The sequence below is a fragment of the Poecilia reticulata genome, linkage group LG21, assembly GCF_000633615.1.
Source record: "Poecilia reticulata strain Guanapo linkage group LG21, Guppy_female_1.0+MT, whole genome shotgun sequence".
In the NCBI taxonomy this organism is placed as follows: Eukaryota; Metazoa; Chordata; class Actinopteri; order Cyprinodontiformes; family Poeciliidae; genus Poecilia; species Poecilia reticulata.
The window spans coordinates 15,103,088-15,131,068 of NC_024351.1; the positions used below are offsets into that span (position 1 = coordinate 15,103,088).

At 39.8% G+C, this 27,981-nt stretch overlaps 2 protein-coding genes across 4 annotated transcripts; one reads left to right on the forward strand and one right to left on the reverse strand.

The window, feature by feature from the left end:
* Positions 1–128: 128 nt before the first annotated feature.
* Positions 129–17,779, reverse strand: med23 (mediator complex subunit 23). 3 transcript variants are annotated; one of them, XM_008398113.2, is made up of 31 exons: positions 17,535–17,779; positions 17,110–17,141; positions 16,604–16,691; positions 16,387–16,511; positions 16,189–16,300; positions 15,919–16,017; positions 15,703–15,804; positions 15,253–15,322; positions 13,588–13,700; positions 13,176–13,271; positions 12,565–12,582; positions 9,033–9,239; positions 7,538–7,681; positions 7,276–7,421; positions 6,941–7,186; positions 6,713–6,855; positions 6,390–6,564; positions 5,769–5,932; positions 5,535–5,659; positions 5,234–5,439; positions 4,959–5,139; positions 4,708–4,878; positions 4,031–4,247; positions 3,843–3,952; positions 3,642–3,768; positions 3,145–3,310; positions 2,141–2,195; positions 1,825–2,039; positions 1,613–1,733; positions 1,387–1,518; positions 129–678 (listed from the first exon to the last, which is right to left on the reverse strand). In XM_008398113.2, exons 1-31 carry the CDS (start codon positions 17,583–17,585, stop codon positions 484–486), a joined length of 4,152 nt encoding a protein of 1,383 aa, XP_008396335.1. In that variant the 5' UTR covers positions 17,586–17,779; the 3' UTR covers positions 129–483. The 3 variants fall into 3 exon arrangements, with proteins under 3 accessions (XP_008396335.1, XP_008396333.1, XP_008396334.1); XM_008398111.2 differs by having other exon boundaries at positions 2,141–2,213; positions 17,535–17,776; XM_008398112.2 differs by lacking the exon at positions 12,565–12,582 and having other exon boundaries at positions 2,141–2,213; positions 17,535–17,775.
* On the forward strand, positions 9,226–27,962 carry il20ra (interleukin 20 receptor, alpha). The gene is made up of 8 exons (XM_008398110.2): positions 9,226–9,281; positions 18,871–19,002; positions 21,335–21,458; positions 21,603–21,811; positions 21,949–22,124; positions 23,122–23,266; positions 24,333–24,469; positions 24,565–27,962. The coding sequence occupies exons 2-8, from the start codon at positions 18,954–18,956 to the stop codon at positions 25,651–25,653; spliced, it is 1,929 nt and encodes a 642-aa protein (XP_008396332.1). The 5' UTR covers positions 9,226–9,281; positions 18,871–18,953; the 3' UTR covers positions 25,654–27,962.
* The last annotated feature ends 19 nt before the right edge of the window (positions 27,963–27,981 follow it).

Genomic DNA, 27,981 nt, shown 5'->3' on the forward strand with positions numbered 1-27,981 from the left:
TGGGCCAACAGGAGGCTAAGAAGTAGAGCAACAACAACAAAAAATTAATACCAACAGCCAAGGAAAAATATTAAGTGAAGTCAAGAAGATACCATCAAAAGAATCTGGTGTAAAAAGTTCACAGCACATTTAGTATAAAAAACATTTTTATTGCAGTTTTCAATGAAGTAAAAGTAATATTCAACGTAGAAAAAGACTACAAAAATAAAACACAGTGGTAAGAAATAGTTACGTGATCCTTCTGCAACAGTAAATCTTTGCACTTTGCCTGTTCTGATTATTCACTACAATCATGCAAATAACACAATTCGCTTTGCAAGTGTTCTTTCCTCTGATGACGTAAATAAAAAAAAACAGAACGGCGACTTTGAAATTCATCTTTACGCTTCAAAAACTCCCAGCCAAAACACCTGGCTATTATTTCGCGTTTCAGTTCACCAGCGTCGTATTAACCTTCCGTCTTTACATGGGCGTGTGTGCGTGCTATGAGGAAGAGGAGGGAGAGGCTGCGGCGTTGGTCGAGGAAGGAGGCGGCTGGGGAGTGCCGGCGGAGGAGGAAGAGGCGGAGGCAGACGACGCTGTGGCGGCTGATGAAGAGGTCTCGATGATGCTGCTGTGAGTGATGAAGCGCAGACGCAGCTTCATCGCAGGGCGAAGCGTCATGATGATTTTCTCCACCTGGTCAGAGATGAATTTAGGGATATTTCAACATAGTTGGTGGTAGACTGGTTGGTCTGTCTGGGTATTTAAGAAACTGGTGATCCCAGGTTAGGCAGCTGGTGATTATCATTTTAAAATATTTTTTCCCCCTAAACACATTGTGCAGTTTTCAGTTAAAATGTACTGAATATACGTCACAATAAGAGTTGGGCAACATTTGAATTGATATATTAAGGACCAAGCGAACATTACCAAAATTTTGTGTGTTTCCACGGAAACAAAATAATGCAAATGGGTAAATAATTTGCCAGATTCAGAACCAGCTACACTTTTTTTGGTGCGACAACTCTGCAGATCGGTTTCGCTGAATCCTTCGACATTGTTTTCTGTTATGCAGATTGTCATGTGATCCATTTTGTGCAGATTGAATAGTTTTGCGTAAGAAGCCGACACACAAAATTGAAAAATGACACAAAAAACAAAAAAAAAACTATCCTCACTCTGACCTCTCGTCATCGGATGAATCTGATGGAAACATAGAAAAGCATTTCGACAGTCCAGTGATAATTGTATTCTCAGCTGTCTGGTTAGATGAACTCTGGTAAACAGCAGAGTTACGTCGTCACTGTCAGGTGTTTTGATTCTATGAAATGACATCGTCTCAGTCTCTTTTTTCACTCCCTCCTTCATCGGTGAACAACCGTCATCGTTCTCGTTTGTTCTCACCTGCTCCTTCACGCTGTCTCCGGTGTACATGTACTTGATGTGATAGAGAAAATCACAGATGGGGTCCATGTAGCTCAGATGTTGGCAGTGCTGGTCAACGGCCTGCAGCATCTCGTAGAAGGCCACCCCGATCTTTAACACAAACATCAACAAGTGCTTTAAAAAACAAAAAAAAACAAAAAAACAAAAACAAATTCATCACCCAACACTAGAGCTGTGATTGTACCTCCAGCATGCATCGCGTCCTTTCTTGCTGGAAGCGCTGCAGGAACGGCCCCACTAGGTGATAAACATACAGCAACTGCAACTCTGTCTGGACGATGGGCTTCAGCGTCTCGGACAGGAATCTACACACAAAAAAAGATAAAGTGCTACATCACACCGGACCCTTAAAAGCACAGAATGGCAGGCGGTAAAAGAGAAGGTGGGACGGCTGACTTGGGAATCAGGGAGAGCTGTCCGATGGAGGAGTGGTGCCACACGGCGTGCGTCAACGCCAGCACGTAGCTGCAGTTCATCTCGCTGTAGCTCTGGTGGCAGGCGGTGAAGTCCAGCAAGGCGAAGGGATCCCCCGCCCACTCGGTCTCCGACGTCAGCGCCGGAGAGCTGAGCACAGAGATGATGCGGTCGTGGAGGACGATCCAGTAGGGTTCCTGCGACAGGAGAGGAGAGATGTTTGAAATTGAGGTTTTTTTTAGAATTTCTTTTTTAGAAAACGCTCAAAAGATGCCACGTTTTCTGCGAGTTTTCTTACAGGAAGGGCGGTGATCACCAGTCCAATGGCGTTCATCCAAGCTGTGATGTTCTCCCTGGGAACCAGAGGTTGACTAAAAGGTGAAAAAGATTTCAATCTCAACCACGCAAATCAGCAGGCGACCTATAGTCACATCACACTACGATTTGAAGGTCAGCAATCAATAACTGAAGCTTTTGATGAGCAGTGGACGTTCCTCTGGGCTTACTGCCTCGGCTGCCGGTTTATGCATTTAAAAAAAAGTCATTCAGCAACTTTCCTTCCAACTTATCAGGCCTTTTGATTTGGAAATAAGAAAATCACAATCTTTGCTTCGCGTCTCAAAAATTGGGGTTAAAGGAGAAAGAACTAAAACCAGGAAGAAAGCCGTTAGCTTGACACCTGATGCCGAGAACTTCAACTGCCAAACCATTTATCCCTCAATGAACACAACTCAATAAAAAAAAGAAAATCTTACCAAGTATTTTTGGTCTAGTTTCTAATGCAAATATCTTAGTTTTGTCTTAATTAAAGTGCACTAACTTACAAGTAACTTCTCAGCAATGATATGGGAGATTGTTTTATGTCAATAATACCTTCATATTGATTAAAAAAAGTACTAGTTCCACTGGCAAATTATTTCCCTCACAATAAGAGGGGGAAAGTTTTGGTTCAAGTGAAATAATCTGCCAAACTAGTACTTTTTCATCAATATTAAGGTATTTACTTAAAACAAACTCCTTTATCTTTCTGAAAAGTTACTTGTAAGTTAACACACTAGAAATGAAACAAAACCAAGAGAAATTAGACCAAAATACTTGGCAAGATTGTGTTTTTGCTATGAAGTCCTTGTCAAAATTCTGAAAGTTTGTTTGCTCCACCGAGATCTGGAATCTCAATGAGACAGAGTTGGTTGATTAATTTAAAAAAAATAAATAAAAAAAAGAGTAAACAGGAAAATGCCAATACTTAGTATAAACCACAGATTTGCATGCAATTCACAATCATTAATGTGTTTGTTGCACCTCTTTAACACCACGTTGAGCAAAGCATTGCCCACGTCCTTCCCCGGCACGGCCAGAGCCATGAGCTCCACGCAGGTGACATGCAGGGCGTGAGCCGCGGGGTTGGGGAACTCGTTGAACCTCCAGTCACAGTTCGGGAAGGGGCCGGGCGACTTTCCCGCCATGGGTGGGAGCGAGAGTTAAGGCGGGCTGAGATGAGAGTAGGTGGAAAAATAACTCCAATGAAAGCGAAGGTGACCTTGTTTTAAATGAGCAGCAGCCACGAAAAGCCCTGAGGCAGATTTTTATCTTGCTTACAGATAATTCTAATAACACGTTGGGGCACAATAGTAAAAAATTGACTTTTAATTGCTTTGCAAAGCCATCGAGGGAGACATGCCATTAGGAGTAACAAGTGTATTAGCCGGGCGCCTCAGAGGGCTGTGCTTTCCTCCATTATCATGCACGAGTCTGATCTTGTTACGGTGATGGATCTGTTCAGATTATTAAAAGGATATTGTCCACAAGGCGGCCAATCAGCTTGCAGTAGTAGGTGTCGTCGGGGATCCAGACGTTGTCCTCCCTGGGGTTCATGCCAAACTTCAAATAGGTCTCACTCAGACACCATCCTGGGGTTCGGTTGTCCTGCAGAACAAAAGCTTCAGGGTCAACGCCGCTGCTCATATCCAACGGCAGCTCTGCTCGTTCTCTCTGCCTGCCTTCAGTGAAGACATGATGGCGTGAACCAGCTTCCTCTTCAGGTTGGTTCGGTCTCTGAGATGCCGTTCGTAGTAGTGAAGGGTGTTGTACAGGTACGTCACGGGCCGGTCTGCGAACAGAAGACATTCACGGATTAAAAAACTTTGGTGCTTATTGATCATTTGCCCCGACTGGTGGTCTTCCTCACCGTGGAACTTGTACAGTCCCCCCAGGTGATCCAGCAGCGTCTCCAGAGACTTGGAGACGGGGAGGAGCTCCAGGAAGCGGTGGATGACGATGTCAAAGACGGGCAGGAAGCGCAGGCAGACGTTGCCGAAGTAGATCGGCAGGTACTGAGCCTGCAGCTGCAGGGGAGGGCTCACTTGTTCTGCAAGACCCTCAAAGTACAGCTTCTCAGGGTATTTCTGGAAATGAAATTAAGGTTTTTCCATGTCAGCATTACTTTCTCAAACTCGGTTTTGGTCGACAGTCAGGACCTAACAGGAAACAAACTGTGGCAAAGTGGAAGATATCTGCAGGTTTTAGTGTGTTACATTTTAGACTTTTGGAAATGTTTTTCAAACCCCATGTCTAGGACTGCAACTAACAATCATTTTAGAAATTGATTCAATTGATTATCGCTTAATTGGATTAAACAAAAAAGGATCTTTACAGATTGGACGAGATGGACAGACAAAGGGACAAACAAATGAAGCCACAAACATTTAGGACACCATTTAGAGAATTGGTTGAGAAAAATGATAGAATCAATCATTTTCCACAGTCCTTTTTCCTTTTCCAGACCCATCAAAACCAGAAAACACTCAATATTTTTGACATAAAATCTTTTTAAGAAGAAGAAAAAAGTAAATAAAAAACAGACACCTTGTGGTAGTTCATGTGTTTGTTGTGCCAGTCGCTCTGCAGCCAGTGCTCGGGAGCGTTCTCCTTCACAAAGTCGTTGACTCGGTTCCTGAAGTCGCTCGGCTTCAACAGAAGGAGCTGGATGATGAAGTAACAGACTTGAGCCTCGTTCCCCTCGTGGCTTCGCATCGCCTGGAAGAAAACACCGCTAATGAAGAACACTGAACCAAAGAGGAGCATCAGCGATGCAGAGTTTCTCTAGATGTTCTCACCAGACACAGGATGAGTCTGTCCAGAGTGACGATGTTGTATTTCCAGACCATGTCGTTCAGGATTTCGATGCACTTGTTGAGCTGCTGTCCGCCAGCCGAAGTCGAGAACTCGTAGACAAGAAAGTCGGCGAATGTTCGGACGTGAGCCACCAGCGCACGAGCTCCGATTCGCTCCAAAACCCTGGCGAAGGTTTAAAAAACATTTAATAAATAAATCACAATGTTTTAATTCATAACATCATCCTCTCTCATAGTACAAAGCAGCGTCTCCAGACCTGAATCCTATCTGGTTTATGCGATCCGTCTCTAGAAGCATCTTCCACAGCAGACACAGGAACAAGGGAGGAGAGCCCTGCATTGAGAAGTGGGTGATGATGTCATTCTCATTGGCCATCGACTTCCACTTCCTGTACTCCTCCTCCACGTTCTTCTTCAGGTTGAAGCGAGACTCCTGAGGAACATTGTTCTGCTTGAAGAACGCCTGCGTCGCAAACAGAGAAATCGTTTAATATAAAAAAAATAATAAATCTGTCGTTTTTAAACCATGTCGTGCCTGTAGAGGTAAACGCGTGGCACCTGCAGAGGAGCTGGGAAGCAGGACAGAGTGTGCGACGCCCAGTTGTGAGGCGTAAAACTCATGATGGTCTGGAGGATGTCTTTACACCAGGTGCCATGAATGGAGTCGGAGCCGGTGAAAAAATCTGCAGAAGGTACAGAGCAGGCGGCTTTTCAGCTGAGAAAGCATGGCGGAATAAATGACGCTGAAACCAAAACAAAACGGATCTATAAACGAAGTCAACTGGAAAGTACCAGTCACATGCGTGGCCCTGGCCAGCGTGAGTATCAAAGCTCGGTTCAGCTCCTCTGACTCGGCAGAGAGGACGGTCTTCGGGTCGTTGAGGAAGCGGGTGAACTGAGGTTGGACCTCTGAACTCCCCAACGCCGTGATGAGCCGCAGGGCGGTGCTCTCAACGCTGAGGAAAGAGACACAAATCAGATACACATTCTCACTATTACTACTACACCATACATAATAAGAAAATAAAGGACGAAGCAAATCCTTTTCACACCATATCAGTTGTGTCGTTTCCAAACAGAACAAATGGCAGTAATATGGAGACTTTACGAATATCATTACTATACAAAGAGAAACAACAAAACAAAACCAGGGATCCTTAGCATTAAACATCGGGAAACGTTGTATGTTAATTTTTAATTTGAATATATTTTTTCTTTATCCTAGAACCTAATTAACTGCATCTCCTCTTGCTGTTTTCGTTTTTATTACATGCTCTTTCACAACACCGTCTTCCTGCTTAATTGTTCCAGCTTTTTACTTAAGAATTTGAACCTGCAAGGGCGTAGAACAACTATTTCTTTCTTGTATCAAATAACTTACATATATGCATGTGTTAAAAGTACTGAGGTTACCAGAGATGCAGCTGATTCTGGTTGGTCTGGGGCACGGCAGCCAGGCTGTGTAGATGGCTGAGGAGCTGAACTCTGTAGTGCGGCTGGATGTGATGCATCCTGTAGCTGAACATCTCCAGCAGCGTGTGAAGGATCCCCCACGCGTGAGACTTGAACACGTTGGGCAGCAACTGACCTGAACAGGGAAGTTTTGCAATGTTTCTGCATACTGACGTTTATTTCAGCGCAAAAATACAGGTGAAAAACGTTCAGAAATGTAAGCGGCATGGATACGTTCGCAAGGTTTTGCGTACTGGTTCGTCAAAACATAAGCGAACACTTACTGATGAATCCCTTGATGCCCAGTGACTCGATCTCCATATAGACCAAAAGCCTGCTGTACGTTTCCACTAGCGCCGGAGCCAGGGCGATGCTGGACTTGGCGTGAGCCAGTTTGATCACACGCGTGGCGATGCTGTGGATCAGGCTGAAAACAAACCCGGCGGACGCATGCGTTAAAGATAAACCGCTTCGGTTCAAATGAACTGCTCTCTCCTTCTTTTCTCTACTACCTCATTTTCGCGTGCACAGTGAGAGAATCCAGCAGGTTCATGGGCAGCGGCGTGACGGATCCTGACGCCATGCAGCTGGTGCCGGGCAGGTTGATCCTCATGGATCCGTTTCCGTAGATGGTCTCCACCAGGATGCCCATCGGCAGAGAGAAGCAGTCGGAGTTGGTGCTGTAGGCGTTGCACAGCAAGGCGATCTTATAGTCGGACATGCCCAGGCTTTTGTTACGCAGCGACTGCTGGAGAAACCTGAGACCAAGACGATGAAAATGAGTAAACTACTGATGAACTAAGAGCGGCATTTCCACTGTGGGACCAGATGAGTTAAATGTACGTACTCATGGTGGAGTTTCAGGGAGTGCGGTATGAGAATCTGTAGTTTGGAGTTGTCGTTGTGAGCTTTGCGGTTCAGGTGGATCCAGATGCAGGTCATGGCAAAGGAGTGAGTCGACTGAGGTTTGCTGATGTCAGGAACTGGTATACACTGAAAATGTGGAGAGAAAAAAAAAGAAGCTACATTTAGTTATTATGATCAAATGCATAAAGTAACATGCACAGCAAAAAAGCCCAAACTGAATGCACCAGTTCACTTCAGTTTACCTCTTTTTCTGGGTAAAGCAGGTCAAAGAGCTTCATGACTGGCAAGAAGTCACCCAGGGCATTTTTCTGAATGCTGCCTGATATGAACTGCAGCAGGACCCACATCAGGTGATCTCTGCCTTTTATAAGACCTCTGCCTGCAAGCTAAAAAGACAGAAAAGTTGAGAAAAAGATGGATGATAAAGCATATGATTTTTCACCCAATTCATGTCATTTAGCAACAGAAAGCTGGTTGTGCATCAACTAAGCCTGTCACTATAAGCAATAAATCAATTAATCCCATAAATTAAAATGAGTGCGTCGTTAAAGAGATGCTCCCATTTACGTCGGCACTTTGAAAAAGTCTGCAAACATTTGACATCCAGTATTAAGTAGTTAGTTTGCACCATCTGCCACTTTTGCCCGTTTTTCCCGTCCAAGTTGAATGACTTTTTTTTTTTTTATGCAATTTTGGTTACAGAGACTTCATAATCCATTTGAACTATTGTTGCTTTACTTGCTTTGCTAATTTCAGATATCTAAAACGTCCTCCGTTTCCAGTGTTAAAAATCCCTTAGAAGTTTTTTTTAAATCTTTGTGTGTGTGTATGTGTGTGTGTATTAATATGCAATTATTTTTAGTTGAAGACTATCTCAAAATGACATCACATAATTTCTGGGAAAAATTATTGTATCGAATGCAATACAATTTCTATTATAGCATTTCTAACTACTTTACCATTCAAAACCATGTTGTTTTTTTAAATGTACTGCTTTCTTTTAGCAACATGTTACAGATTTTGGAAGAAAATTATTTCCCTGAAATTTTACAAATCAAAATAATATGGAATAAAATATATATATTAAACAAATATAAAATAGAGCATTATTTTAAGTGGACTCTGAGATGGCAACAGGCATTCAACATAACGGTTTTAGACAGAAGACAAAAAAAAAAATAAAAATCCTAAACGCTGGAAAGAGTCTGACTCAACATCTAACCTGGGGTGTGCAGCCCAGACAGGTTCATTTGGTGAGAGCTCATAAGACTTTAGAATAAAGACATAACCAACAGATTATACTGTATCATGTAGAATAAAATTTTAAGTTTGTTTATCTTTCAGCACTTTTGGCCACTGGACCACCTGAGAGCCGCTCCATTTCAACATTTTGCAAATTCTTTTACTTGTCAGACTGGATCATCTAGCACTAAAGACAGACTGGGCTGGGGCGTGGCCGGACGATGGTCACCCCTCTCCTATCGCGCACAGCATGTTCGTGGAGAACGTGGTGCTAAATGACTTGCAGACAAATGTTTTATTTGGCATCTACACCAGACAGTTTAGAAACCCCAGGTTCAGATTAATCACACTGATCCATGAGGCTTAAAAATAAGAAAAAGCACAGAACTACCCTTTTTCCTTCTTTTTCTGACTCTCCTATTCAACTGTAGCAATCCTGTGTCCTTAAATTCTGAGAGAAAGACGCACCAGCTCTGCTCATGGAAGCCGTCTTACCTTCTGATGTAAGGAGAGCACCATGTGAGGGAAGCTCGCGAACTGAAACAACACAAAGAAGATGAGCTGGGAGGAGAGGTGTTGCCACAGTAACTGGCTCGTTCCTCCGATGTCGGCGTCGAAATGTTCCTCCGTCTCCGACCGCTCCATGGCGTACACCACCAGGTCCACCAGCTGCTCCTCCAGCACCGGGCATCGCTGCTTTTGCTGCAAGGCGAGGAGTGGAGCGTTAAAAGGGCGAAGGACAAAGTAAGCGTGACGACAAGAGGGTTAGCACAGAAAGACAAAAATATTATTACAACTACGCTAAAGTTTCACATGCCACAGCCATTATTAAAACACACAGACTTGGAAAATATATTTCAGTCTCTCTCATGCAGGACGGCATCTTATCGAGGTTCAACTGTAGCTCTATTCTGGCGTACAGCTTCCCCTCGTCCTTTCATTTCACCGAGATTCAAAAGTCGACAAAAAAAATAAATAACGTACAGTTACCACAGCATGATTTTTGTACACACTGCATAATTATTTAAATCCCTAGTGATAAAACAAGAACCTTGATGCAAGTAAAACTGAAATTCACCTACATGAAAACACACAGTTTTAATTTTTAAACAGCATAATATCATATTTGGTAGTTAGAATTAGAACTGAAATACATCAGTATAACATTTGTTAGGGTAGAAAGAGACTTTAAAAAAAAAAAAAGGGGGGTGGGGCGTAAAAAAGTGGGGAAAATGAAATAAACAAAAACAGGGAAGAAGGAGGATTACCAAGAGAATAAGAGGGAGAGGCAGGCAGGAGGAAAGATGAATAAAGGGATATTAAAGCCCCAAACTGTGATTGATTGTATGCATCGGGTTGCTAAATCGAGTCAATTAAAAAAAACACACAAAAAAACAGAGTTTCTGTTTAGACTCAGTCCCTGCTGCTGGCATTTGTGTGTGTGTGCGTCTCGCAAAAATGCAACACAAATTCATCGTATTAATTTATTGATCTACTGAATCTGTCGGTTTTCAAACAACATCATGCTCACAGTAAAAGAGAGATCGTAATGGCTGCTGCAGCTCTGTCAGCGTCAGGTGACCTGCTGTCCTTTGTTGACCTCACTCTATCCGAGTTTTCTGGTTTTATTTCTCTGTGTAAAGCTTATGGCTTTATTACGGTACATTAATGGTGCAGTACAGGAGCTGTTAAAAATCTATACAACTGTAACATTGACCTACACCACAAGTGATGTGGTGTAGGTCTAGTTTCAGAGCACAAAATATTTTATTTATAAGATAATTAAATTCACATCTTCTTGTCAGAGCGAAGCAAGTAGAGATCTCATTCACTAGGAAGTCATGTGAAACCTCTGGAGAGGTTTCACATGACTTATGCAACTCAGACACAGATTGGGTTGAACAACACAGCACGACGCAACACAGCACGGCACAGCAACCAATCAAAACAAAAGGTGCAACACATTCCTGCATGCAGAACTGCAAGGTTTGGAGAGGCAGTCAGAGGGGGAAAAGGGGAGATTAGGAGGAAGAAGAGGAGGCTGTCCTTCACTTTCTCACTCAATTGTATTTATTAATTTTGTTATTTTTTTCTTGTTTTTTTTTTTAAATCCAGCTACTGGCACAACCTCTTTTCCCTGCTCACACAGGGGAATAGAAAGCAACAAAGGGACAGAGAAAAAGAGAGGCGTAGCTTCTGTGAAATTTCTGAAAATCACCCACATGGTTTATCTACATCACTCCAAAGAAACCAAAACAAAATCACCCCAATCACTGGAGAACTAGAAATCACTAAACATCAGAACAAAAAGTCCTTCAATTTGGATTGATTCAGGAGAATAAATCTGCTAGTCAATGCTTTGCAATTATACATCACGGACAATTGTGGAAAAACTAATTGAGTTCAAGTTAAGATTCCCTGTTCCACATACAGTAAGACTTCAAGCCTCCCTTACATCCAACTTTTGGGTCTTACAGCTCAATAAAAGAAATCCAACAACCTACGCCCTTCGTTTACAGCACATCATTTAATTGTTGTGCCACAGGTCAATGCTCTGTCAAACAATCAATCACAGCAGGGTTTGTACATGAAGCTTTCCTTTGGCTTCTGCATCTACTTCTCTATTCCGTGGCTTTTCAGTCGGGCAGCGGTTAAGGTATTTTGCCATTTCTCCGTGATTCTTTGACATACAAGTGTTTATGGAGACTTTTTTCAGAATCTTACCATCTGCTCTCAGGGTGAACGTAGACCGCTTTTATTTTGAAATCCCCCCACCTGTAGAGTACTTTCCATTCAGTGGAATGAATGGCTGATTTAAAGTTCTTGAGACCTCTTTAAAGCCCTTACCAGATTCACAAATGGCTCAAATCATTCAGATCACATCGTTTCTGTAGATCTAAAATCCAGTTTAGTTTGAATTCCTCAGTCACAACTAAAAATGACCCATTATGCAACATTAAATTAATCTCTGGGAATCCATTTCCTTTCTATACATTTGTAACAGAGAACCAACTTCCTGCTCCTCCTGCCAACCTGATGTTGTTTTAAAACCAGCTCTGCTTTCTCTCTGACTGCTTATTTAATCAGGTGTCTGAAGATCACAAACTACAAATAGCAGTCCCTGTTCCTGCAAGGTTATGGTAAGCCGTTATGTGTCGACAAACAAATGCATAGGGAAGAAGATGTGTCCTCAGTAATGCGAGTTAGTTTCTGGAAACAGTTTTGCCCAGGTTGGCATGACAACAAGCACCTTGCTGACAACAGGCAAGCACCAGACTACATCCACACATGCAGTGCAACAGCACCTGAAATGTCAACAGCAGGGTTTCAACTTGAAAATATTTCATGTCGAGCTTGTTAGCTTGGGGGAAAAAAAAAAAAAAAGTCTGACTTAGAATAAAGTGGAATCAGCAGAGCAGATTTACTGCTTCTAAATGGCACAATGCAACTTTAATAAAAAACACATTTTAACCTTAAAAATTTAAGAATAGACAAAAATTGTAATCTCTCAATGTGGAAAACTGGCGTGGACTTTTTCCTAAAAGACTTGCAGCTGTAATTATGGTGAGTAATAGTTCTGAAAAAACTAATAAATTAGAGAGTTGAATACCTTTGCCCATTGGCATTTTATTATTTTGCCCTACTTCCCCCAGCCCTGAAAATAAATTGAAGTTTTTGGTTGTTGCATAAAAAAAAAAAAAAATTAATTTAAAACATTTTAGGGCATGTAAATAATTTGGCAAGACACTGCATCATTTATGTTCTACGTTGTTACATAGAAGTCAAACCATCTACCTGCTGCTTCCTGTGAGCACAAAAGTGATACAGCACTCATTTCAAAACACAAATATATCCTTATGAACCCCTTCTGCATCCATTTCAAGCACAGTTGCGATTCTGATTTGCTTCCATTCGACTTTCTGTCTTTGTCCACTTTGGGGTTTTTTTGTATTACAAACAAAGTCTAAGCGAGCGGAGAGCTGGTTAGTTGGCAGGTCGTGTAACCAGAAGAGGAACAACGACATACCTGGGCAATGTTCAGAGTCTAGAGAGCGCATGGCAGAGAGACGGACAAACACCAGAGACAACCAGAGGACAAAAGAGAGAGAAACAGGAAAGAAAAAGTAAACAAAGAGGACAGGAAGGGGGTGGGAGGGGGAGACAGAGAGAAAGTGGTGACCAAGGAGCTACAAGTAGGATGTTCACTGTTTGTTCACCACAGTTTAGCATCAACTCAGCCGTCTAAAGTGTACAAAACAGGCTCTGGTTCGCTGAATGTCAACAGAGACCCGTGTGTTGCTTTAGTTATGGTTTGCTGTCATTACGACACTCTGAGTGGTGAACTTGAGCTGAAACTGGATGAACCCAACAGGGAATACTGACATAAGTGCATTATGGGACAAGCTCACAGCATTGCATTACATGGATCTGTACAGCTGTATGGAAAGTATGACAAAAAGAAGAATGGGAGGAGGGTCAGTGAAAAAGGACTGAGAGGGATTAAGAAAAATGATGGGGAACATTTTTTTAAAAAGTCCAAACCAATGGAATAAGTAGAAATAAATGGGCAGATGTATATAAAAACAAAAAAAATGGCATGGCGTTTAGGCAAAGAAAACAGCAGAGAGACCGTTTTACCTGTTTGTTGAGTCCTAACATGTTGCACACCATCTCTCTGGAATATGGCTGCTCGAGCACATAGCGGAGCAAGCCGGTCTGAGGCTCGAATAGGTCCTACACAATGTAAAACACATGTATCCCACTTCAGAACGAGCAAATGAGCGCGAACTGTGGATCCAAATAGACAGCATTAATACCACTTTGGAAGGTAATTTACTGCATCAGAGCAAGAGGAAGTTGAATTAAAAAATGCAACATTACACAGATTTTTACTTTCAGATTACAGTCATATTATTTTATGACGTACTACATCTTAAAATACCAGTTATACATTGGGGATTGTGGCTGTAAGGTGACAAAATGTGAACACATTCAAAGGGTTGTGAATACTTTTGCGATTCAAAGTGTTAGCTGTGTACAGGTATGTTACTTTGTCATAAGGCAGCATGCCCCTCAGAGGGAAGCGAAGCGTTGTTGGGTCTAATTTCCAGGAGTTGCAGATGGCTCCGCTGTTGTTCACCACCGGCAGCAGACTACACCGTCCTGCAGACACATAAATGCACATGGATTAGATAGACCAAATAAAAATAAAAATAAAAAAAAACTGAACGAAAATCAATTTAAGGAAACGAGTAGCAGTTGTGTCCTTTTAATCACATGGAGATTTTTCTGATGTCATCTGATTGGAAGATTTAGTAAGTGGTGCAAAGGAAAAGATGTAGTGTATAATGTGATACAGCAGCATTCGGAAAGAGATTATAAGCTGCTGAAAATGTTATCAGGTTTTCACAAACAAATTGAAGACTTAAGATAACTAGCAATCAAATTTAAACACTTGTATCACCACAAAAGTGTTGTCAACAAAATGAGATAATGGCGAAGACAAATGTCGTCCAGGCAACAAGTCATAAATTTACACTTTAGCTAGTTTTAGCTCGTTAGCGGTAGCCACAACCGCTTGGAGTCACAGAACGTAATGGATAATTTTGAGAGTGACTCAAACAATTGCCTGACCAAAAAAACAACAACCTCCCTATACAAGATTAAATAGTGTTGACATGACAAAATTAAAGGCCCGTGATTGACATATGGAAGGCCTATTTACTTTTTTTTTTATGAATTTCAGGCATTGTGCGATGTTAATTTTAGATGCACAAAATCTAAGGATGTTCAAGGACACCTTGTTTATACTTGGATCAAAATAGTTACGTTTTCCCACTGCTCTGGATCTGGTTACAGACAGGCTCCAACGCAAAGACAAAACAATTACTCAGCATGGCACTTTCCTTCCTGGCATTGAGCTTTACGTTGAAAGCATTATGAAACAAACCTTACTTATCTGATTTATAGCTTTATCTTAAGAGTTTGTAAGTTGCTGATTGTCCGCCTCGTTCTCAAACAAGCAGCAGATGCTGTTTCTAAGCAAACAGCGAGAGCAAATAGATTATTTTTGTGGTAAAATTCAAACAGGTGCTGAAAGCATCTTGATTTATATGCTGGGAACACAGTAGCAGTGAACAATAATGTCGAAGAAAAACGTGTTTATACAACTGGGTGAACAGGAACCCTTATTTTATTTTTGTTACAATATTTTAAAACATTTCGTACTTTATCGGTAGATATCTTCACAATGTTGGTAAACAGAGGTTCTTTTTTTTCCCCTTTTGTCATAACCTAATATTTACACTGTCAAGTATGATGACATACCATGAAATAGTGTATGTACACTTTGGATGAGGAAACCATGCCAACAAGATAATAAGGAATAAACAGTTTATATCCGGTCAGGAACAAATGCAGGTATTAACTGTCAGAGTCGTAAAATTTCTAAAGAGCTCATGTTACATGATACCGAACTCCTTTTGATCAAACTAAAATAACTTAATAATTTCACTATAGTAGACTCTCAGTAAGTTATAGGAAATAAAAATATGCAATGTCTGAACAAAAACAAAATCAATATGAAGGTGATTAAAAAGGACTGCGATCTCACGTTGTAATAGCACAAACTGAAAGGAAATGTTTTTAAGAATGAAGAAAAAAAAAGTTTTTTAACTGAAATCTTGTATATTTTTTGACATAATTAGTGCCTTACCACATATCGAGTTGATTCTGGCTGTGGGTCTGAAACTGTCCACAAAGTCTGATATCAAACTGCCCAAAAGCTACAGATGAGGAAAAAGTCATATGAACATATTATTACAAGGAAAGAAAATAAACAAAGTACCAGTTTTACAAATTAGTTGTCACAATATGAGTGTTTAAAACATTAATGACAAAGGACTGCTTGGAAAGGAGTGATTAATGTATTCCAAGTCTCATAAATTCAATATTTAGCCTGTTGGTTGCAGTGGATGCAGACACTTAGCATAAATGACATCGTCAAAGATGCTGAAGGTCTTCAAAAGTGTTTGAGTAACAGATGAGAATAGGTGGTGAGATAAATTTGGATTAGTTGCAATCACTATAATAATAATTACCAATAATGTTGCCATCAAATTATTTTCTAACATTGTGCAGCCCTATGTATTAGAAACACTTTTACCCAATGTGAAAGGTGTCCTTCTGGGTAGAGTTTTCTGATTTCTGTGACGGCAAAGTAGGCAGGCAGCAGACAGGCGTTTCTGTCCAGGATATATTCTACTACCTGCAATGGAAGCAGATAAAAATAAATAAATAAATAAAATGAAAATGTGACAGAGATTTACAAAACAAAAAAAGCCTGAAAAATGCAAAAACATTTTTCAATGTGTCTGAGTACCTCTCTTGCCGCCAGCAGTTGCTGCACAATAGCCGAGCTGACAGTGATGGGGATGGTCTGGATTTTATCCAGAACAGCTTTCAGCAGATCGCGAACGCCCTGGATTAAAATTCAAAACATAGTTTTTAAACCATCTGAGTTTAAGTAAACATTACTCTACAAGCCTTAAAATGGAGAACGAAACAACTTAGAGCTTTGATAACAAACATGTCACACTAAAGAATACAGCAGCAGTTCCTCATCATGCATTGTTTTGTGTGTCAGAGAGACCTTGTAGTCCACTCCTCCGATTATCTTGCGAATAAGTTTGAAAGTTAAGGCCCACAGTCGAGTCCTTTCCCACTCCAAGCTCTCGGAGCTGATCAGGGCAACACACACCATCCTGAAAATACATTTCAGATTAATTAGATGTTTAAGAATTATGGAGGATTTCTGTAATCAGGCTTTAAGGAGGGAGTGTGTCTTGACCTGGGCGGTAACAAACTGGTCTCCACAGCCATCGCCAGACAGTCGTACAGGAATGAGATCCTCTTGGGACTGTGCTGACTGTGGATGAAGCGCACTATCCACTGCACACACTGCTCATGAGAGTCCTGATGAAACACAGAGACAGTTGATGGAATGAAGTTAATATAGGTTATCTTTTTTAGTGCTGGTGTGTGTCTGAATTTGCATGTGTAGAAACCTGTTGCAGAGTTCCCCAGTACTGCCTGAAGGCCCCGAGACAGCTTATCAGTTTAGTCCTCTCATTCTCAGGAGTGTCCATGAACATCCTAAGAAAAAGAAGGGAAAAAAAGCTCAGGACTTTGTGAATACACCCTTTTAGTTAACTTATCACTTGTAGCTGGTCTTTCCAGATGTAAAACAATGAGTAACTCAATCTTGTACAGTAGGGGAGCATTGATAAATCAGTCGCGAGTTTTTTTAATTTTGGAAGACTGACTGATACTTTCATATAAAACCACTGATCGTATCTACCTTCAATACACAGCTTGAAAAAAAAAATGCTAAGAGGACCTCTTACAACTTTCTTTCTATAATCCCAAACTTCCATTTTGAAGATTTTTTCCTCCCTAAATCCCCCCAAAATTTTCTGAGATCTAAAGTTAGATTTGTAAGATCTAAAAAAAAAAATTCAAGGTGAATAAAAAATTAAGCAATGTGCTGCAAGTGTAAAGATTAAAGTCTTACCCTGCAAATGCCTCTTCTATCATCTCGGTTTTCTGAGAAACACACAAAAAAAAGATTTAAAATTATTTGAAATGATAGAAATAATGGTAAAATCACAACTTATACGTTTTGGTTTTAGCTCTAACATGGTCTTCAAAAACAGTATTTCCAGTGCAATTCTGACTTGCATAAAAATAAACACAACAAAATGCTTGGCATGTTCCGAAACAAATATATCCTGTAGCTTGTGGGGTGAAAACCACTGAGTCACAAATATATTTATGTGTAATCATGCATCAAATATTAACCATCTGAACTGTATTTATGTTTATATGATGAAATCTAAAGTGAGATCACTGTGTGCATTTCAATGAAAAAAAGCTAACAAGTGAAATGCTAACTAATCTTAGCTCACTAATAAATCAAGTTATAAACATGCATGTTACCACAACATCTTCAAAGATGCTCTGAAGCTGCGTCTCCATCGAAAGCGCCATGTTTGCCGCTTTAAATGTTGGTTATTTTCATTAAAACATCACAAAAACCAAGCTGGTCACTCCATCAAGGGAGCGCACAGATATCAACAAGCTAAATGCTAACCGCGGTGCCGCGACTAAAACAATCCAGACGCTATTAAGGCACAAGACAAAACGTTCCGCTACCTTTTATGAACTTCAAACTTCTAAAATATGCGCTTAAGTAATACATAACGACTTTAGTACATAATTTACAAAAAAATTATAATATAAAAAGCAATACTCCAGGCCTTACTATTTAATGGTTTTTTTTTTGTTTTGTTTTGTTTTTGCCGAATAAGGAGGTTGCAATTAAAAATATTGACCACAGATGTTGTAGTAGAGGCCATTAGCTCGCTTTTTATTATGATCGAAGTTGTGTTGTTTCATAGCAATTCATATGTAATTTGTAGCTCAAGTTGTTTGAACTCTGAAGTTTTTGTCTGCACTCACCAGTTCTGTTTCATGCTTGAAGCTGCTCGGCCCGAGGAAAATGAGAGAAACTTTTTTTGTTTGTTTGTTTTACTTTTTTCTTCTTTTTTTAAATTCCAACAGTCTTGGCTAATGTGCCTTCACCCACACGGTCCATTTTCCATTTAAGACAGAAAACATATGCCTTAACTAAAATCTATTCATTTCTGCAGAGACTATATGAACCCCTGGGGACAGTTAGGAATATTAATTGAAAATTGTCGGCCAAATGTCATTTAGCAGTCAATAAAATAGAATAACAACGGAAAAGAAGTTTAAGCTTAAAAGTTAATTAAAATGTGAAATTCATATATTAGGATTTATAATACATAAGAGTTTCCAGTTACAATTCAGAAAGATTTACAGTACACAAAATGACATTCTAAGTGTTTTATCTAGTTATATTTGATTATTATTTGTGTCTGTTCACACGCGGATTTGTTGACCTTAGAAGGAAGAATAATCCTTGGTGAATTATTGCTGTACTGTTTCATAACAAGGGCAGTAAATGTGTTGGCTGTAAAACCCTCTAAAGACGGAAGTTCAGAAAACGCAGCATTGCTAAGTAGGGAAAGGTTTCATAGCTCAGGGTTGCACCTGCTCAGGTGTTATGTGCACAGACGAGTGAGGCCACATTCCTTCTTCCGAACACGGAAACCTGTTAGCCTAAATCATTGAGTTTTTACAGGTAGACTGGACAAACAGTGGGAGCTAATCTCTCCGGGACAAACCTCTCTTTATTTTTTTATTTTTTGGAAATGGTTATTCGTCTCTGCTGATTTCTTTCGATCCTCAGGGGAAAAACTTGACCAAGGACAGGTGCCCCACCCGGGAAAGACCCTCTGGTTTCTCGGGAAAACATGACTTCTTCGGACCAAGATGCGGACTAAGCTCATTTTTGTTGCCCTTTTTCTTCTGCGCTGCGCAGGTAAGGCTGCACGGATAACAACGGGAGACACTAACGAACTGTTATTTTAATAAGGTTGGGTCTGTTGGTTTGGACTTTTTCGTTCCCATAAACAATCACTATAGTGAAAGGACAAACTTTAGACATACTTCACACCCTAATGTTTGTAGAAGCAGACTCAATAAAACCCTAAATAAATCTTATCGTGGTGTTGAACTGATTTACCAAGTATCAGTTGTTTTTTTTAAATAGTGTTAATGCTTGCTTAAATTAAACTGGCATTTATAAGAGTATGCTATATGCACGGTTATTACAGTTAACGAAAAATCAGAATAGAAGTAAACAGATTTTATTAATGCAACTTGAGCAAATAAAACGATCGGATCATTCATTAGTTCATCGTGCTTTTACTAGTTGCTTTGTTTTAGTTACTCATGTATTCTTTTTAAATAGAAACAGTTATTCTTATATTTTTTTTATTACCACTTGTAATAAATCAGCACTTTAAATGCTGATTATTTGTCTAATCAGATGGCTTGCATGCTTTTGCATGCCAAGAAAATGTTTAATACTCAGAACAAGAAACATGTTATGGAGGAGCAGCAGATTTTCTCATGAAATGAATAGATCTTGAAATGTTGGCATGAGAAATAGTTGAAGTCAGTCAACCAAACATTTTATATAATATCTCAGAAGATCTGGAGGTTTTCAACATCACAGATGAAACAAACTGCTTTGATTGGACAACAAAAAGAGAATTGTGTTAGGACTTGGGGTTGTTTGTTATTGGTTTTGTGATTTTTTTTTGTGTTCCTTAGTTTTTTCTATTAGTTCTGCCTTATTCCATTTCCACTTCAGTTTTTCCTTACCGAGTCTACCTTGTTTCTTGTTTCTAGTTATTCTTTGTCTCTATAGTTTATTTATGTTTCCTTAGTTATTCTTTAATGTTGGATTTATTTCCTAAGTCCCATGTGTTTTCTCCTTTACCTCTGTACCACCTTCTCTCACCCTCTACTCAGTCTGCCTCCTGATCCCGTCACCCACATCTGCAACCCCTTTTGCAATCAGCCCAGTTCCTTTATCAACCTTCCAGTATTTAAGCACTTCATCGTCAGTCACTACCAGCCGTTTCGTCTCGTCACTTCTCCTTGGTTTCCCTGCTATCTCCTTGTGTCACTGGTTGGCTTTGTTTTTGATTATTTGTGTTACTCTGGCATCTCACTTTTTTTTTCTTTTGACTGTATTAGACTTCTTTTCAATTTTTTACTAGATTAAATTAGAAATTAAATTCATATGCAATGACTTTCTGCGGAGGATGGAAGAATTCATTACATCATCACTCTTCCTGCTTTAGATTAATTATATAAAATAAATTATTACATAATTATTCACCACCTTCAAGTCAGTATCTAATAGATGCACCTTTTCCTGCAGTCGCAACAACTGAGTCTGTGTCGTGAGGTCTCAGTCAGGCTTTCACATCTGGGCACTGCAATTTTACTCCATTCTTCCTGATAAACTGTTCCAGCTATGGCAGTTTGCGTGGGGATCGGCTATGTTCAGCCCTTTTCAAGTACCGTCACAGATTATCTATCAGATTAATGTCTGGGTTTTGACTTGGCTGCTCCACCTTGGCTGCAAACCATTTCGCTGTATCTTTAGTTGGATTCTTCGGGTCATAAAATAATGCTTTGCCTGATAGCAAAATGGCTTCATTTTGTTCTCACCAGATCAAAGAACTTTCTTCTACTTGACCGCGGAGCCTCCAACACGCCTTTTGGCAAACTCTACTCAAACTGTTTGCTCCAACAGTTGCTTTCTCTTTGCCACTCTCCCATAAAACTTTGACTGGTGAAGAACCCGGACAACAGTTGTATGCAGAGTCTCTCCCACCTCAGCTGCTGAAGCTTTTGACTATTTCAGTGTTAGGTGTCATGGAGACCAGTTTGTGAGAACGGCCTGATCCAGGCAGATTTACACATGTGCCATGCTCCTTCCATTTCTTGATTATGGATTTAACTGACCTCCAGGAGATATTCAGTGCCTTTGAATTTTTTTTCTAATATCCATCTCTTGACTTATACTTTCCAATATCCTTTTCTTTGATTTACTTGGGGTGTTCTTTTGTCTCAACGTTGTAATGGTAGGTAGGAATACTGAATACAGAATATCCCTTAGTGTCTTAGCAGATTATAGCAGAAGGCTTCACTTTGTGTCACAGGAAAAGTGTGGAGGTTATTAGCACTGTAAAATAATATAAAAACACCCTCAGGCATTATGTGCTACATGACTTTATATGGAGCCGTGCGCTGCGTCTTTAGCAATCTGAATGTTATAATCTGCTTCTTTTTAGTCTCCTCCTCTCCTCCAAAACCGATTAATGTCAGCTTCTCTTCCGTGAACCTGAGGAATGTTCTGCACTGGTTTCCAGGAAATGGCACATCAGATGGCACACACTTTACTGTGCAATACGCCATGTAAGTTCATACTGAGTAAATGTACACTCAATAAACCTTGCATGAATGTGTCCCTGAAAAGTAGCCTGTTTTCTGCTCAAGTGTTTCAAAGATGTGAGTTTCAGTTTTTGTTTCGCCCCTTGCGTGGACCTGTGTCTTTCGCAGCTATGGAAACCCCAGGGAGGTCAGAAAAGGAAAACGGGAGCACTGGAGAGCAGTGGACCAGTGCACCAATATCGTACGGACTTGGTGCGATCTGAGTGCTGAGACGTGGGATGAGGAAGAAAGATATTATGCCAGAGTTCGCGCATTGGGAAGAAAATCATCTTCAAAATGGACTGAGACAAACAAAAGATTTGATCCGAAGTCAGAGAGTGAGTAAAACATACTGACTTGAGTAGTTTTTGTTGTATCATTTGCAACAGGCATTTTAACCAAACTTTGCACATTTGCAAGGCAATAGTTAATGATTTTTAGATTATATTAAAAAATAAAACATCTGTGTGTTTAGCAATTTTCGGCCCTCCACTGATTTCTGTGGAAATAGAGAACAACAGTGCAGTTGTCACTCTAAATGGGCCGGTGAGGTATTCGCCAAACAACCACACCCCAGCGCTCACCATGAAAACAATCTATCATCGCATGTCCTATAACCTCTCCATCTTCAACACCCACCGCAACCAAGTGGTGAGTAAAAATATTAAATATGGTGATAAGAAAGTGAGGATGGCTGCACCACAGCTCTATGCACAACTGTTCAGTCATGTCTTACAAGTTTATAGAAAGATTATCTCAACATTCGAAACTCTTTCGTGCTCAAGCATATACACAAAACAGTACTGGAGAAAATGATAAATATAGATTTCATTTGTTTTTAACTCCTTTTAAATGTATCTGATGATCAAATTAAATTTAGCAGGGGAGAAACATAGTGAATACAAAACCTGCTTCCAGATGTGTTTTAATTCATTTAAGATGGGAATAAAATATCCTAGGGAATCTACCCCAGTGACCTCAAGTTCAGAAACTAATCCTGATGTTGTCCTTTGAGATTTTCTGGTAGAGCTCACAATTTTTGTTCCTCTATGACAAGTCGTCCATGTCCTGCAGCAGCAGCAGAGCAGCTCCAAATTACAACACTATCACCATGTCATATTTAGCTGTTATTATAATGTTCCTTTTATGAAATACTGTTAGTTTTACACCAGATGTAACTAGACATACACTGTACAGAAAGTTCCACTCTAATCTTCTCAGTGCACTGAATATTTTCCCAAAATCCTTGGGAATTTTTGGAATGGTTTAAGATAGATATTTTTTGTTGTTTTTGATCATCAGTAGTTTTTGTCTAGGATGCGAATATTACCAGTTATTGACTTTGATTGAGCTCTGCTGGATTGGATAGCTTTTTTCCCTCATGAATGAATGGAAGAATCATCTAAATAAAGCATTGTGTACTTACTCAGATTGCATTTATTCAATGTTTTTGTAATCTGAAACATCAAATTCAGACAACCAAAGTAAAACATGAGAAATGGCAGCAATTACTTTTTTTAGTACAGTAGGTGAAACAAAGATGCAGCATCTGAGTTACTACTTTGTCTTATTCAAAATTTTCAGGGAAGTTTTGACTGATATTTTGTAGCACCAGCTTATCTATCCTTATCTATCCTTTGCTTTGCAGCTTCATTTTCCAGTGGAGGACAGCCTGTTCAAATATCACATGATGGACTACAATACAGAATATTGCTTCTCTGCCAAATCAAGATTCCTCTCCATACCACTGCAGTCCATGTCCTCAGTCTGGCACTGCATAACCACACCTCAAGGTACAACCTTGTGACAAACGTGTTTGTGAAATACATTCTTTTGATTTGGAAAAGGCCGATTGGGAAGAATGCTGCTGAACTAGATATAAAAACTGAAGAATCATTCATGTTATTTTTCATGCCAGAACATCCGGTTTAATTCAGCTGAATGAAAATGCTTTCTAGATCAATTTAGTCATTATGGTGATATAGAGCATGAAAACTGGAATCTCATTTGACTGGATGAATACAGGCCAAGACCAAGAAAGAAAGATTTCTTGCCCTTTGGCAAAAACTGCAAAGTATTTGCAGTTTTATGTTTACGGAAACTGCTAATACTTTGGAATCCTGCAAGAACATGGAGACCAGGGTCAGGTTACACAGTTTATTGGCTACCAAACAGATTCTGAAGAACAAACTGAATGAAAAGAATAAAAAAGAACTGGTATCATAGCCTCGCCACATTAAAAGAAAGGCACCAGAGAAATGAAGACAGTATCCTGAGAATGTGTTCTAATCAGAAGGATGGAGGCCAATGACTATTGACCTTCAGAGTCACCATTAAGGTATAAAAATGAAAAGGTAGGGCTTAATCTGTCTAACTTGCGCCTGTGGTGATCAGATAAGGATTCATGACCAAAAGATTGAAATCCTGGCCACAAGTGCTTGAAATGAGCCTACTCCACTGGGTCTCTGCCTTAAATACAGAATAAGGCTCTCCATCACCTAGATAAGTTAAGTCACTACTCCTCTTGACAGTAACCTGCTGAGGTGGTTCAGCCATTTGTTCAGGATGCTTACTGCATCTGTCCCTTTGGGAGTATTCCTGGGACATTCTATTGGGAGGAGACCAATAGAACCAGATCATTTTGGAGAGATGACATACCCTTCTGACCTTTGAAGGCCTTGGGATCCCTATAAATCACTTGTTGGTTTTCGGTGGAAAGAGGGATGTCTGGGTTTCCCTCCTGCACCTGTTAACCCTTGAAACCCAATCTTGGATTAGTTGAAGAGAAAAGATGGATGAATGTATAAAATTGTGGGTCTACTTTACATGTTATGGACTCTGATGTATTTCTTCCCACAGACCCTGTTATTGTGCAGCTGCAGCGAGTGGTTGTGGGGATTATTGTCCCATCGCTTTGCATCTGTATAATTGTGTTGATCAGTTACCTTCTCTACAACTACCTGAGTGGGAAAGGACGGACAAACCCACCTGTATTGGTAATTTGAATACATATTCATGTGCACAAAGGCATTTACACAATTAACTTGCTCGTACAATTTTGTCAATCCATGTCTTATTCTTCTCTCTCTAGAGTCAACCATCGTTTCACTCATGTCCTATTGTGTTCCTTCCTGATAACACCGCCCTGCAGCTAACCAGTATCATTCCCAATAAGCCACCTCCTGAGATCCAACCCTTCATTCCATGCCCTCCATATGCACCTCAGAGGGCTGGTGTACCACAAGAACCAGAAGAACCCATGAATAATTTGTCAGATGACTATGCCGCTGTCGTCCCTAAAAAAGTTAGTGAAGAGAACACAAGACAGAGGGAGCCTGAGGAAGGAGTTGCTGTGAATAACTTGAAGGATGAGCACCAGAAAAATGCAGATTGTTACGAGAAGAAAGACGTTAAGATTAAAGATGGTAATTCTTCTAGTGGGTACAAGCCTCAAGCTAAAACATTTGGGCAATCACCTACGCAGACAGAGGGTAGTGCTTTATTGCAGAGTTTGCCGTGCTCCCTAGGTCCTGTTTTACCATCACAAACTCAGGCACCGACGCAATCTAATCAGAGATCATTTAGTGATAAGCAAACTATAGAGAACAATACAGAGTCCTCAGCTTTGTGGTTTACCAAAAATGCTCAAACCCATCCACTTAACGCCCATCTAAACCTACCATTATTGAAGGAGGAAAAAAAGAGGAAAGAGATAGAGGGAGGTGAGCAGGAACAAAATCAGTGTGAGAATGTTCCTCTTCTCTCTGAGTATGCCTCTCAGGTCATCCCAACCATGCCTGCTGCCCACTCACAAAAGTCTGACTGCTTGTCAGATGAGTACGGTGCTCTGATTCATGCCACAGCACAGAAAGCAGAGGCAGGTGATTTTAAGATGGAGATGTGTAGTAACTGGAATCCTGAGAACATGCAAGAAATGCTGCCCATGCCGGGGATGACCTTCAACTGCGGCGAAAGGTTGGGTGGCATGCAGCCTTCAGACAGAGGCAAAGAGGAAAATTTAGGAGGAACATTTGAGGGAACGTATATGACAAGGAATCACCTGAAGTTGGAAAATGTGCTTCTCAGACAAGCAAGTGACGATGGGGCTTGCGCACAGATGGAGGAAGAAATTGATAATATTCTTAGCAAATGGGATTTGGTCATCTCAAATGATGACTAGAAGAAATTAATGACTGCCAGTTTTACACTTATCTACAAGCTTCGCGTCATCATATTACAGTAATGTACTCCATTTGGTTTTGAGTCCAGTTAATGTAGATCCTTTTTTTATAACTAGAAGCTCAAATCACAATGAGGTGTTTACATTTATTGGATTTTTGTGTAGATGAAAGGTGCTGGTGACGTCACTTCTTCGTCATTTCGTACCTTTGCACTCTTGGTTCTTTTATGTTCCACTGTTGCGGCTCTAAAATGGTGCCATTTACTTTGACATGTTTCTTGTGAACTACATTTGTAGTAGCCAGGGGGAAATTTTGCACCTGCAACTACAACCAACAGTTAGAGTAGAGTAGTTTTCTTCATTTCTATTCTACTGTAGCGCACTGTAAGGAAATAACTATTTTAATTGAGTCCAATGAATCATATCTGCCGGCTCAGGCACAATAAATTTTGGTTTTGATAAGTGTCATCTTAGTATTTCCTAAAAATGAATTAACCTAAATTGGTTTTAGAACCAAAGCCCTGCCAAAAATAAAAGACAATAGGATATAACACAAAGAATTCAGAAAATAAAGTGAGGTTTGAGTGTTTTGTCACTATCTCCATAAATCGTGAAAACGACTAGCTACAAAGAAAAATAAACTAATCTATAGGCTAAGTGACAAATTGGTTTATTTCTGGATATAAAATGAAAGCATTAAGGTACACAATTGCAAAGAGGTGAATTGACCTGAAGCTGCAGATAGTCAACAAGCAAACAATTTGAAAATAATGAGGAAAGAGCTGCACCTCTACCCTAACCCTTCACCCCAAGTTCATCAGATGTAGCGACTGGAAGCTGTAGGCGTATGATTCGTGCATTTTTCTGTTTGTGGTGTATTTGAGTGACTCTGTTGCAACGTTGCATGAAGCCCAGGGTGTGCCACTTTAATGTTTAGGATCTTGTTTTTTTATTTCTTAAATGACGCCATATTTATGAGAAACCATTTTAGAAAGCGCAGATGACGATTGGCTTACACATTTGCAGACATAAAACAATATAAGTTGTCAGTGGGAGACAAGAAACAAAAGCAGCTGCTGCTGCTTTTGCTTTTGTCAACAGTTACAAAAATAACAAGCAATCCAGAACAAATCAAATCTCTCACAAGCTCTGTCGTTTTACGGAAAGCTGACTTTATGAAGGAGTAGTGTCAAATATGTGGTACTTTATCGTATAATTTTTTGTGCAGCAACATCTTAAAGGATTTTCCCAGATAATTCTGTGGTTGTTTAGCTGTACCAGCTCATTTTATACGACTGTGTATGTCTTTATGCCATTTACTTGTACATCACTTTGGTTTAGTTGCAGAGTTTAATCATTTGATTCCAGTTAAAGCACTTGATGTGGTTACTGAATACATTATTTTTTCGTCTACTGTCGGTAAATTTAGTGGAATATCTCTGAAATTCATTCTTTACGTATTTATTTTGATTTTAAGTTAATTGCTGATGATCAGAGGAAAACTTGAGTTACTTTGTGCATGTTAATTATTTCTAGAGGAATATATAGCACTTTATCACTAAATATATCTTATGTTTACTCATGAAGTAATGTGTGGCACCATGTGTCAACTTTTCTTTTCTCACTATATAATTTTTTTTTACTTCCTTTCCTTACCAAGCCAACTTGTTCTTTTTAATCATTCTGCTATCTTGATTTTCCGGTTTAGGCCAAAACGTGTTTGGATTTTAAGAAGTAAGATATGGGTGTGAAGGGGTTTTTCTTTTTCCCTGTGTCACTACAAGTTGCCAGACTTCTTTACTTGACACAGATACTTCCTCGTTCCATCACCATAAGTAGGCGTAACTAAAGTAGTATGATCACATACAACCCTGTAAATACTTTCAGTTTCCGTTTTTTGGGCTGTAATAGAGAATATAACTTAAAACTAGTTATTTTTTACTCAAATATAAATGAAGGACATCTTTATTTAATTGTACTATTGTTGTTTCTGATTCTGTGCATTTTTTAATGAAGCTTTTAAAAATCTTTATACAGAGCTTTTTTTTTTTTCTTGGTTCTACCATGAGAATGTGATATTATGGAGGATCCAAGTGCTCCGCCATAATGTTTAACTCTTATGTCAATTCTGATTCCCGGTTGGTTCATAGTTTCTGTTTTCTGTATTTACAGAGTTAAGGACGATAAATTACAGGCTTTATGTGCCAACTCTGGGAATTAAGTGATCATGATTTTACATTGATATGAATTGTATCTGTATTGAGAGAAATGACAGAATGAAAAAGAAAATAAACTGAATGTATTACATACTTTTGTCAGTTTCTGTTA